This window comes from Nelumbo nucifera, chromosome 7 (genome assembly GCF_055504915.1).
Source record: "Nelumbo nucifera cultivar China Antique chromosome 7, China Antique-T2T, whole genome shotgun sequence".
NCBI lineage: Eukaryota > Viridiplantae > Streptophyta > Magnoliopsida > Proteales > Nelumbonaceae > Nelumbo > Nelumbo nucifera.
Genome location: NC_142655.1, coordinates 15,903,196 through 15,916,736, shown reverse-complemented (window position 1 = coordinate 15,916,736; position 13,541 = coordinate 15,903,196). Strand labels below are relative to the sequence as shown.

Below are 13,541 nucleotides of genomic sequence, written 5' to 3'. Positions count from 1 at the left end.
TCAAAATATTCATTGGATTGGATTGGACCTGATCCATTACTAATGAACTCATATTGAACTGTATCGGATTGGACCAAATCCGGTCCAATTGACACCCCTAAATGAGATGGTCACTTGGCATCACTCTGGTCACGTAGGTGTGGATTTAAATTTGCATAGCTGCATGCTTTCTGTGGCGAGGTCGGTGAATCTCATGTGCACCCTGCTCTGTCCCCACCTGTTGATCCCCTGTAATAATAATAATAATAATAATAATAATAACTTGACACATGTAATTAAGATTATTTAATAGCCGAGGAAAGCTCACTAGATGATCCAGTGGATGAAAAACTATCTGCGATACCCATCGTGAGGCCTTATTTGGGAGGGTTTAAACGTTGGTTCAATTGCTTTAGCCAACTATTTGTGAAGAACCTACTAAAAAAAGCTTCAATGAATTATATATGTGGTTTAAAAGTAGTCCATTTGGGCTCTCCAAAATTTTCACCAAACATTGCTTATGGGCTTTTCTAGTAGGCTCCACCTCATAAAATCTAAAATCAACAATGTCAAATCCCTCCCAAATTGGCACTAAACGTGTTTGGTTAATCAATAGGATTATCATAAGTTGCTTTTGAACAAGTAACTTCACATTAATTACTTATCGTCTGTACTAAGTTTTTTTTTATGCCTAAATTGAAGCTTACTTATCAAATCTATTTTATAAAGGGGAAATCCGATATGATCAATTGATATCAATAAAAAAATTACTTATATGAAAGGAGAACCAAAATGTCCTTAAGCCTAAATTTAAGAACATATATTTCGGCCAACTCAAACCTAACCTGATTGCATTGGGTAGAGTTAGGGTTAGGGCTGGGGGTTCAACAACTTAGATTGGGTTAGTGTTGAATTGGTTGACCACAACCTGACCTAACCCTGCCTGACTTGCACCCCTAACCTTTAGCTCCATGTGTTCAAATTTGGATTCTCTAGACCATTGACCAGAGTGGGAGATACAGGTACTCTGGTTAACCCTTGTAATTCTACACATGTTCCTGTCCTCATCCTATCCTGATGGACTAAATTTCAGCCCAAGGCCCCTTGACATGCGTCCACAATTTGCCCCTCTCTGTGAGGAAACCTTACATTGAAAAGATTAAAACTTTCTGATGGGATTAGTCCACCTTTGTGAAGCACTAACAGAAGCCTCGCTCTAATGTCTCGATAGTTAGATTAGCAGGGATGACTGAGAGTTTAGGAAGTCATTAGCTAAAAATATATGGTTAGACAGGAGATATTGCTTATATTGTTCCGGGATGGAGTTAATTTACTCTAAGGATGTGTTTGGTTTGAAGGAAAAAGTAGGGAAAGGTTTACAAACCTTATATAGGTTTCCCTACCTTTTCCTTCAAAACAAATATAGCCTTATGGACAGGTCCTGGCAACAGTTAAAGCTTTGGAAGATTGACTACAGAACTAAAGCACATGATTCTGAAACAGAGAAGTTTAGAGAAAGAGATGGCCAGATGGACAGTGGTACACTTGTCTTAGTATGGAGTATGGTACTTGGACGATCCAATAGGAAGATCACTAGTCATCTTTCCACACGTGGAGTGGAATTTCCATCTTTCTGTATATCATTAATGGTAAAAGTGGATTGAACTTAGTTCTAAATTTATTAGTGATTTTTCCTTTCAGGTTCAGAATCAAAAACATGTTTCTTGGACCTTGTTATACATACTGCATCTGAGGTGGTGCATTCCATTCTTGCAACTAGCCAACTAGGCTTATCTAAGTTCTCTTTTATGAGGTTTCTGATACCCCGAATGAGGGGTGTTTTGGATTTTGAGTGGTTCCACGGGGTAGGTGCATGCCTAAAACCAACCCCCAAAGGCTGCATTTGGAAATGATGCAAATGGAGTGTAAATCTTGGTTTAGGGTAATTTTGCACTCTGGTTCACTTTTGCCCGTGTTTGGCAACATTACATTTATGCATTGACAATTGACAGAAAATACATTTTCCAATGCATATTTACATTGATAATAAGATGTAAAAGTACATCAATAAAAAAGAAGTAAATTTGCATTCAAGTGGGCTTTTGATAAAACAAGGCATATGCTTTATCGGAATTCATGTTTGCATCCATTACAACTGAAAGTCTATTTGGTAAGAAGGTAAATTTTCCAGTGCAAAACTAATCCAACTTTGCAATTTATATGAACCATTTTAAACTACATATTTGCATTCACACTTATTTGCATCGTTTCTAAATGCAGCCTAAGCAATTTTGAATAAAAAGCTGAAATAAAATTTATTAAGCATTGAAATACCTGATATCCTTGTTCGTGCCTATTGGGTGTATTGATACTTTGAACCTTTGTGTATTATAAAACTAGAATAAGGGCCTTTTGTTTTCAGTCCTAATGTGGGAAGTATTTCAGGCCTGTAGGAGTAAGTCGATCCATATTCATGAGGGTTTGGCAAAGGTTTTAGTGCTGGCTACCAACTTGACACAACCCTCATTTATCCAGGCTTGGGACTGGCGGTGTAAGACAAGCTCACACTGGTGAAGTCAATATGGTTGTGATTTTATGATTTATTTCTTCATTTAGGCACAGTTTGAAAAGAGAAGAGTACAAATACAAATATGTACAGTGCAAATACATACAAAATGATACAAAATATAAGGTTTTGCACCCTATATATTTGTATTTGTACTCCTTCCAAACTGAGCCTAAGGATTTGGCCACACTGAACATATGATAAATGCGTATACTCTTAATAGCACAAACATTCTTTTCTGAAAAGAGAAAAACATTCTGGTGAATTCAGTTTCACCACTCTCTTACAAAACATATTCTGTTGTACAGAGAATTTCAAAGTTGAAGAGATGGATGCACAAACTATATTCTAGTTCTGTTTTGCTTGTTTTGGACTTCTTTAGTTGTCTCACAAAAGTAGCAAGATTCCCATATTTCCAGATTAAATTTGGTTTCTATCATAGAGTAGAACTGTAGAAGTGCCTTGTAGTATTCCCAACAATTCTAGTTTGCATCAGAAAAGATCGAGTAGTTTAAAATTTGAACTTTAACCAAGTAGATTTGAAATAACAATTCTAGTTTGCATCAGATTAAATTTGGTTCAGTCCTATTATCGGTTGCAATAACATTTGAAGTCTTAAATTGTAGATTTTAAAACCAAAGTCACACTTGTACCCATTACAGTTGCACCATTTCAGTTCAATAGTCAAGCCTTAAAGCTCAATTACATTTACTTAATCTTCCAATATTAAGGCTCTCATTCATGTTGAGAGAAGAAAAATGGTATGAGCATTTTATCTTTCATTGCATGGCACATTATCGTTAATTTCTGCTGATGGAACTACTGGAGCCACAGAAAAGTGAAAAGATTTTTGTAACAATACACAAAGTAAGAGGGAAAAAACATATCTTCCTCATGATATGAAATATGGTTGTCATATTTCACTTGGCAGACAGAGTTTGTATTAGTCAGAGTTGAAAGAACAGAATTTGTATTGGTCATTTGAGAGGACACATTTATCAGAATACAAGTAAATCTTTGTACCACAAAAACATTACATCCCCACTGTTTAAGGACTTGCTAGCAAGCAATAGGAAGAGTTTTTCCAATTTCATAATCAATAGCACCACAGTTATATAATGTAGTATATGGTACACTCTATTCACATTTATTGAGAAAAGGGTTTTTTCTTTCCGTGGACCAGGGTCACATCTAACAGCTGAAAATTCCCACCAGCCGGAAAAAACATGGCCTCCACATCCACCCAACTTAAATTGAATCCTAATTTTAGACCCTAAGAACCACATAGGCACTAGTGTGTATTGTGATTCAAGCTATATCAACCTATTCTAAAACCTCCTTTGGCCATAGCCGCTTCCATGTTGAGATCTCCTCCTTACAGTAAAGTTTCCTGATTCCTCCATAAAATCCATCTGCTTCATTACCTTCTTCCCGATGATCCTTCCTGCTAATGGTTGTTTGCCTCCACCGTGATCCATGGGTGTACTGGTTGAACTCCAGAACCACAGTATCTGTCAGCATGCATTAGTTTTAGTCATATCATTAGGTGAGCAGTTGACAAAACATTACTATTGGACAAATCAAGAGAAAAAAAAATTAAAGAAATAAGATCAACACATACTAAACAGGAAAGAAAAAAGGTAGAACATCCTAAAGAAGGGAGTTGATCTGTTCACTATTTAGTTGCATCCTGAGTAATATAAAAATGATATACTACTTGATTAAAAAGTTTCAAAAGGATGCATGCAGGACGGATGCTTACAACCATCTATCAAAGATCTGTACTGGCAAACTTGATGAAAATTTGATCTTACAGGAAGACATAATGAATGCCGGGTCTTGACCCCAAGCATGTGAGAACTGTGTATCAGCACACCATGGCTAAGAAATTAGAGACCACCAGATTGTTTGGTATTAATTATTCAGTATGATCTATAAAGATCTTCTTGAAAGTAATCCATATAGACCAAATCAAAAACCTGAATCCCGAGTTTCCAATAAGGCAAGTGGATATGGAATCTCTTATGGTTGCAGGATATCTTCTACTTTAAGAGAGGTTTCAGAGAGCCGTTATAGGAACTTCATATACTTGAGCATGACTGAACTTTTGCTTAATCCCTTCTTCAATGGCAGTGAACTCAACATATTTCCTTTGACTAGATGCTAAGAATGACATATTCCCTTCAATGGTTAGGTTACTCCATTGTGACCTGGGTGACCAGGGATCGAATCTTGGAAGCAGCCTCTCTGTGTATCTTCAAGGTTAAGGCTGTGTGCACTTATCCCTTCCCAGACCCCGCATTTGCGGGAGCCTCATGTACTGTGCTGCCCTTTAGATACTAAGAATTAGGAATCAACATTTCTTTCCAGTCTTCAATTCAGTCCATGAACTGAAGACATTGACACTCATTTAGGGCAGCACTTCGAATTCTGTTCCAACCAATAAGGTTCCCTATAGATTAAATGATCACATCAACTCAACTCAAGCCTTAATACCAATATGAGGTTGGCCATTCTCTATTGGTTACATGAGACAAGTAGAAGTTAATTTGGGTTTACATTGATCTGAATGTTGTTCCAAACCATTTGATATGCTTATCTGAATAAGGGATCATTTTCACATACACAAGAAACTAGAAGATGATAGAATTGAAAAACGTAAACAACCAAGGCCCATAACAACTATTCTGGTTTTCCATTTTATTATTTAATGAGTGAACCAGGTGAAATAGGGCATTACTTTTATCCCATCTTTGAGATAGGTATTTTGGACAGGACCCATTTTCTCTATAATGAAGTGAATCTTCATACTTACATTACACATTAGAAGTAAATATTACCAAGCTCCAAAAGATTTTACTAGGCTCCTTAAGTTAATTGATACATGAACTGATTTTTGCGCTGTAATTTTTGCATTAAAGCTGAATAGCAAGGAATAATGAGGTCTAGTAGGACATAAAATTATAGTCAAGTGGGACATCAAATGACAGTCATTTGGTAACTTGACTGGCAAACCCATCTGGTTAAGGCTGCATATTGAGAGATAACAAGGGAGACTGAGAAAATATGTTCCAGTCTGTTTGGCCTTCAGGATTCTTCTGAGGTAGAAAATTAGAAAGTTGTTGGCAAGTTCATCATGTGGGATGGTAAATAGAGAGTAGGTACTCCTGTTTGACAGCCAGATGGTTTTCACAAAAGTGTCCAGGACAAAATTTGTTTGATATAAATAGTTTCTAGGTAACAAAATAGTTAGGTGGAGTACGAAAGTAACTTTATGGGCAGGGAATCAGACTGTGCTTACAGAAATAGAACTTCTCTATCTCTAGTCATTTTTCCATAAAGACTAAATGCTCACAAAATATAAATCTAGTTGAAAGAAAAAGATCAGCTACTAGCATCCTTGATTTTCTTACCACTATAAGAACAGAGGCAGTGATTCTCATTTCTATCACAGGATTCCAGGTGACCCACAACTCCATACCACCAACCTGAAACAAATATAGAACACATTAGCATGAAGAGAAAGTTGTATTTATGCATGAATTCACAGTAAGGTTGGATTAATTTACATGTTGAAATGCCATATCTAATTATTGAAAAATACAAACTAGTAAAGGAAAACAAGCTAAATTCCTGCAGAAGATTGAAAACGAATTTTGTTCTTGCACAGTAATCTTGGTGAAAGCTAGGGATTTCAGAAAGCATAAAAACTTATCTCTTAAAGAGCATACCATATGGAAACTCCTTATTCCTTCTCCACTGAATCTCAATATGATCACCAGGGTGTAAATCATTTAAACAGTCAGAGACATGAAGATCATGTGGAGGAGTATCAACAGGTGGTGCTCTTATCCTATCCCACTGCACACCATCTTCTATCACAGCTGTCCGCCTACCATGTGGTGGGTATCTACATAAAAGTAATAGAAAAAATCATCTGTCAAGACACATTCTACATCTCATCATAGACAACCACAGGGACAAATGCCTCTAACATGAATTGATTTGCACTGAGACAAACCAAAACCACCTGAAAATATGTAAATCCTTTTTCTTGTTTACAACTAAACACAACAAAAGGCTTTAAAGAATCAGAACAAGATGTTTCAGAGCATATAACAGCATGAGCAGTGAATAAGTCCACAAGAATTCATGTTAAAGAAAACCATCTTCTCTATTACCTGGCATAGAATGTATCTGTGCGGCTATCATAGCTAAGCTCTGCGTCATAACAAGACAACATGAAGCCCACATGCCCATGCTGCCAAAAAAGGAAAAAAAAGATTCAGAATACTTTCAGTAAGCAGCAGGCAACCACACAACAAAGCTTATATCAACAGCACCCAGCTCAAGGGAAACATAGAAAATAAGAATCCAAGTCAATTAGAGCTTGAAGTCATGGATCTTTGTCAAACTGAAGCAAATTAATGATTTCTAATAAGAAAATCAGAACAAAAAAGAAAAAGATCCAGCCATTTCAGTAACAAAGAGAAAAACTGAATAGAGATAAGAGAGATTGAAAATTGAAGTAATGTCTTCAGTTCAATACCTCGCGGTTGTAGACCTGAGCAGGGAACCAGAACTTGCCGCTTTCAAGAGCGAGATACCAAGACATGATCGAATCCACAGGCAAAGAACTCCTCGGCTTGTCATACTTCGATCTAGCCCATGGAATAGAGCACATACAGGAAAGAGACATGACCAAGGATTTCTTCTTGGTTTTCCTTGGTGCACTGACATCCTTCATAGAAGCAATATGCCATTGCCATTCACGATAAGCTGCACGGTCTATTACTCCACCCCATTTCTTCTTCATATGACTCTCCCATAGGTGGTTACTCCTGCATCTGTCCCTCAAAGAGCGACAAACTCCAGCCATGCGACACAACCCAGATGGGGGAAGCTTTCCGAGAATGCATTCCAAGGCCAATTCAGGCAAATCCAATATGGACATCTCTGGTGTCTCCTCCACAATCTCTAGTTTCAGACTAGCAGGCCTCTTGTTCATAGGCATACTTGCGGGACTTTGGAAAAAACTGCCGGTTAGCTTACTTTCTCTTGACCAGGATACAAGAAAAGATGAAAATTCCTGCCAAAACCAAATCGAGAGCAATTTCAACTTACTCGCCCATGGTGGGAGAGGCTTGAGAGAAAGGGACTTGGAAAGAATGATGAAGGAGAGGCAGGATATCAGGAAGAAAAGCATCAGATAAGGGTAGTTCTCAGATTGGTTGATTCAAGTTTGGCACAAAAGATAAAAGAAGAAAGGAGAGGACCCAATTGAGGAAAAAGAAAAAGCAATGGTGATATATATAAAAGAAAAGGTCTGATGTCTGAAATCTCCTCCCTTGAACACCTCCCTTCCCCTCAGCCCCTCAGCCCCTCACCCCCTTAAAATTACAGAGAACGAAAGAAATGGAATCTACCAATGCGAGAGAGCATTGGATAACAGAATTCTGTTAGTGGGACCTCATTCAGGTTTTAGTCCAAAGATGGATATGGGTGTCCACTCTACACGCATAAACGACAAGGTTTTATTGGTGGTAGTTAGATTAATCAACCCAAACTTCAAAGCTCCAGAGCCAGCAGAAGAGCTCCTCCGATGATCAACTAGCCTCTGTGTTACAGTGATCCCTATTGGTGAAACCTTGAAGCATTCAGGACAGCTGTCAATTAGAGATAGGAAAGTGAAAAGGGGAGAAAAAAATAGAAGGAATGGTTGAACAAGGAACTGGTTACAAAGGTAAGAAGACTGTTGTCTGTAGATATTATGTTATGGGTGGCTGACAAATGAGAATTAAGAGAAGTAGGGTTGAATCTGGATTCAAATACCAATATCTTTCTGATACTTGGAGAAAGAAAAACACGGATCTTCAGGAATAAAAGTTAGCAATGCTTCTCAATTAGGTGCAACCAACAAATTTTAAAATCAGTCACAAAGTATACGAACCCAATTAAAAAAAAAAAAGTACAGAGGAAATGGAATTATCACAGAACGGAAGGATCTGGTCAAAGAGAGAGTGGAGATTGATGAAGATGAAGATGAACGTGAAGTGGGTCCTCCTTCAGTTCACCCAAATCTCCATCAAAAACCATAAACCTCTCTCACACTCTCTCCCCTCTCCCTTTCTTCTGCTGTCCCTCTTCTTCGTCTTCTCTCCCTTCAATTTAAGAGGAAGAAAAGAAGAAACTGAAACGACTGACTGGGTTCTGATTGGTAAACGTTTACAGTTAACAGACTTAATTTTGAACGGTACTTTTTTGTGGGTGTCAGCAAACTGCGGCCCATCACCACCTGAACTCTTCCTAATTTCCACCAAACCAAACTCCTCCATTCACGCAACGCAAACTCCGCCCAACCAGAAGTTCTAGCTGGTTGGGCAATCCATTTTGATGTTATCACCGCAGATTCTATTCTATTTGCTTTATGTTCATTAATTAAAACAGAATCACTGACTGGTAATACAAGAAATAAAGGTGGTATTTAATATCATTTAATCTATCAAAAAAAAGGTGATAACATCATTTGCTTGCACGCCCATGTGACATAGTTCCAAGTTCCAACTTCCATCGTCTCCTATTTTTTTAATTTTCATTTTTTTAGTTCAATTCTGGCCTCATGAGAAGTCATGATTCCTTTGCGTATGAGAAAAGAGAAACTAGGGCCAGTGGACCTTGGCTTAATCGATGATTCCAAGGTTTCTAAAAGAGGATAATTCCAAAAGGATTAATTGATTATACTAGGTGTAGGTGAGTAGACCTTGAAATCCTCTCACCCTGAGAGATTGATTTGGGTGGCCCATTAAAATGCAAAACAACCTTACATACCCTTCAAACGGAATCTCTATTCAGCAATTTAAGAAACACTTCCTTTGATTTTAGTTATATCAGTGACTGTTTGGGGGTGCTTCCACAAACAGTATTGTGTTGCAAGGTGGGCCTCATATGAAAAGCCTAGAAGTTATGTTTGATGAAATATCCAAAAAGCTAATATATACTTAATTGAGCTATTAAATTGACATTTTCAAAGAAAGTTTCACCAGTTTCTTCAACCGAGATAAATCAAAGATGAAGCCCTTCCAAGAGCCAATAGGGATTAATTCTGCCAATGTGAGCTTGTTTTATATAGAGAGGAGGGTTGCATTAGACTGGAGGATGGATCTAATCTCAACACAGTCCCAACAACCATTGCAGCCGTACAAATGGGTAGCCTTGTTGCAATACCGAGGACAGAAGTTAAGTGAACAGTGAAGAAGATGAAAAATAGCTCTGCAATCTATTAGAGAAATTGGGATCACAAATTTTGGAGGAAAAGCTATGAGGCATATCTAAAGACATTCTTTAAAATGTTATTTGTCCCTATTCAATTTTACTAAATTTGTTGTTGGGTTACATGCAAATTTGTTCCTAATTAGGATACAATAAAGCCTTTGGTGAGAAACTACAATTAACAAAGTTGAAGAATTTCCAAAAAAATCTTCTGTGAGACAGTAGCAAATCAGATTGAAAGAAACAATTAGAAGTGATCAAAAAATTGTGTCAAGCGACTTGGTTTACCTCCTTTAAATCATCTCAAAGAGGGATGTGTTAGTTTGAAGGGTCTCTTTGTACAATTACAATTTCAAATTTTGTGACTTCTCAGTTAATTAATAACTAGTGATCGTTAATATTTAAATATTGTCCATTTATCACACCCGATCAAGTCATGACTATTGGATTAACTTAAAATGTCAATGGTTATGTTTAATCCTTCAAACCAAATGCATCCTTATATGTGGCTCAAATTGCAATGTGTGCAACTAATGTATTGCAACTTTGTGATTTTGTAAAATTATAGTATGCAATTAATGTGTTATTGCAAACTTTCTCACCACATCAAATTATCATCGCACTAGTGCAAGCAAAATGCGCCTTTAAAGCAACTCATTGCACTGCATATACACGCATGAGTGCATTGCGCGGTAGGAAGTCTTTATACTTTCCTTTGTCACTCTAAAAAGTATAAACAAGTTCATACTTAAAGCTCAAAACAGGTTCAATAATATTTCAATGTGGGACAAGATTAAAAACAAGTAAAACAAAGTTTTGTTGGAAATTTTAAAACCAATTCTCAAGGTGTATGTGAAGTGTGTTTTTCTCCATATAATTTATTAATCAAACCCCATCGAATTTTAATCTTCTAGAGAAATTAAAGTCCAACAATATCCATCAGGTTATTTTAGCTAAGAGAAAACTCTCCATTTATCAATTTTGAATATTTCTCTCTTTCTAACCCTTTCCTAAAATTTTGCATTGCCGTCAAGTTACTTTTTGTCTGTTATCCTTTTGTTTCACATAGTTTTGACTCCTTTTGTCACCATTTGAAAGATACAAAAGAGAATGACCATCATCTATCCTGTTTTCTAGGTTTGTTTATATTATATGATTATACATAATCTTTTTTTTTGTCAATAGTGCAAAGAGAATATGGTGTGATGTATTTTTACCCTTTTGGACAGTTCTTTTTATAATGGGGTAATGTCAAGGTTATTTTTAGTCAAGAAAGAAACTGCAGCCAAGGCTAAGATAATTGTGAGGCTATGTTTGGTTGCAGTGCAATTTTATTTGCACTAGTACAAATGCATTTGAGTGTAAATGTAAAAAATTCAAATTATTATTTAATTTTGTTTTGGATTTTATTTTATTCTACTTCATGTCTTAATTTACTTCATTTTTATTGTAATCAAACAAAATGAACTAAAATTTGAAACAAAAATTGGTCATAATTTACATTCAAATCATTTGCACTGCTATGATTTTGCATCAGTGCAAATTTATTTGCATTGCAACCAAACACAGCCTAAATGGTTGTTTCTCAAAGAGTAAAAATGGCAAAAGTACTTTCAAATTTCAATAGCCTTTCAAAACAAAATCATACATATTGGCTGTGGAGCACCCCTTAATTGTTATTAATTATAATATGACAATATCAGTAATTCCCCTAAAAGATTTTGAGTAGGGGCAATAAAAAAATATTCTTTTTTACTAGTAGTTAGGGACAAGCCTTTTATCAAAAAAATATGTGCACTCCTATTTTCTTCTAAAAAGAATAAATCCAGATGCATATATCATCAATTATATATTAATTATTGAACCATAGACAAACCTTCAAAAAAAAATATTGAGCAATAGACTGTCTTATTTTGGACTTCATGCTAGGATTGAAGCCACTTTTCTCAATTGATGGGCACAGTTTTTAACTGCTCACTTGTTTAGCAAATAAGTAAGAAATATCCAATCAATATTCCTTTTAAATAATGAAAGTTTCAGTTGTTTGTGTGGTTATCAAAATTTGCAGCTATGTTATTTTCTTAATATGATAATTTTTTGAATGGCAACTCTCAATAAATAAACCTCTTTGATAATTGTGGATTCTTTCTAATGATACTAGGGATGTATTTGGTACCATTGCTACTTCTACCTATAATATTTTAAGTTGGTCAATACAAATTTTTGAAAATTTGTCTTATTACATCATATCCGATAATCACATCTACTAAAAAAATATAGTCATTGTATTAGATATTAACATTTATAGTAAAAACACAAAATTTAACGTTGCCTAAAGAAACAACAATGATATTGACTAACCTAAAATGTTACAAGTAAATGTAAAAATGACAATGGTACCAAACACAGTCCTAAGTCTTCAAGAGTGATTTAATTAGCTATTATGAATGTTGTACTCATCAAATCATGGATGGATACGTTTGAATCCATTAACCCTTGCAATTGATATAGGAATCAAGAGTCTAACAGAACAACTAATTACAAGAAAAAGAAAGAAAACCAAAAGAGTAGTAAGAATTTGTTACAAAATGATACATATTCAAATGTCTGTCTCCTAAAAACATTCTGTGTCATGGGACCAGTCTTTGACTGATCTTTTTTATGCAAAGCTGCGATTTGGATCATATTCAATTCAATTATCAATGGATTGAATTTCGAACGCTTAATTAGATCCAATTTGTATTCAATTCTTTCTTGGGTTTATATAAAAAGTAGTTAACAAATGACAACCATGGGCGGTGTTTAATCTATCAATAGTTTTTAATATAATTATCTAGGCAAGTCTCCATCCTCCATGTAAGGCTGCTAACATGATCAATGGGATGGATAGGATAACGTATCTCAATTTCCAATAAGATATTGATCCAATGTGCATGGGATCTTCCATCCGAGTGGTGGCTTTTGGACACAGAATCCATCCATTCAACACAGAAGACTTCCAGTCCATCTTAGGTGATGTTTGGTATCTTTATGTTTATTCAATAAACGTTTGTTGATGTTGTCATATAGGCGTCATTTCAGCATTTTCTCTCTCTTATATTCTTTTGCATATATCGAAAATGTAAAAAATGAATTTTGGTTTATGTGCATGCCAGCCATTTGTAGAAATTATTTTTTGAAACTTCTATAAACAGTCAGGTGTTTATTTATTGTTACGCTGAAGTGATGCATAGTTGTCATAAACGATTATAATTATTACATTTCTCGATTTTATCAGCAAATAAAATACAAATATTTATTTAATAAATATAAGCGGTACCAAACACATACTTGGTGATGCTGACCATTCAGTCCACCTACCCAAAACAGATTTTAAATTGCAACCACTCACGCAAGGGACCCATATATAAATAATGTTTTACTTTATACCTTAGATACAAATTGACCATGGAATTTAGTGAGGATTTTGATTTCATCAAGGAATTGAATGAGAATTGAGTCCAATTTTGTGCCTTCCCAGTTGCACAATCATTGACTCAATGTAGTGAGAGTGTGTGGAGAGTGATTTCTGACCGGAAGATGCTGAGCCAATGGTGAGAACCATCATTTTAGCTGGTCCCTATAGAATTCAAACCCTCTTGACATAGGAAAAGGAGCTGTGCTTTTCAGTGCACAGCAGTCTGAAAGTGAGTTTGTTTTGAATAATTAAAATTCTAGAGACATGACA

At 35.8% G+C, this 13,541-nt stretch overlaps 1 protein-coding gene across 1 annotated transcript; it reads right to left on the bottom strand.

Moving 5' to 3' along the window:
- Nucleotides 1–3,413: 3,413 nt before the first annotated feature.
- LOC104607786 (F-box protein At2g32560-like) lies at nucleotides 3,414–8,940 on the bottom strand. Its single transcript, XM_010273490.3, has 5 exons — nucleotides 7,095–8,940; nucleotides 6,727–6,806; nucleotides 6,277–6,455; nucleotides 5,959–6,033; nucleotides 3,414–4,056 (listed from the first exon to the last, which is right to left on the bottom strand). The coding sequence occupies exons 1-5, from the start codon at nucleotides 7,749–7,751 to the stop codon at nucleotides 3,869–3,871; spliced, it is 1,179 nt and encodes a 392-aa protein (XP_010271792.1). The 5' UTR covers nucleotides 7,752–8,940; the 3' UTR covers nucleotides 3,414–3,868.
- Between the last annotated feature and the right edge of the window lie 4,601 nt (nucleotides 8,941–13,541).

Excerpts from the sequence above, each read along its gene's own strand:
- LOC104607786 (XM_010273490.3), bottom strand. The coding sequence starts at position 7,751 with ATGCTTTTCTTCCTGATATCCTGCCTCTCCTTCATCATTCTTTCCAAG. Across the intron at positions 6,456-6,726 it reads ACAGATACATTCTATGCCAG|ATACCCACCACATGGTAGGC; the intron begins GTAATAGAGAAG and ends ACTTTTATGTAG. Across the intron at positions 6,034-6,276 it reads GAATAAGGAGTTTCCATATG|GTTGGTGGTATGGAGTTGTG; the intron begins GTATGCTCTTTA and ends TATTTGTTTCAG.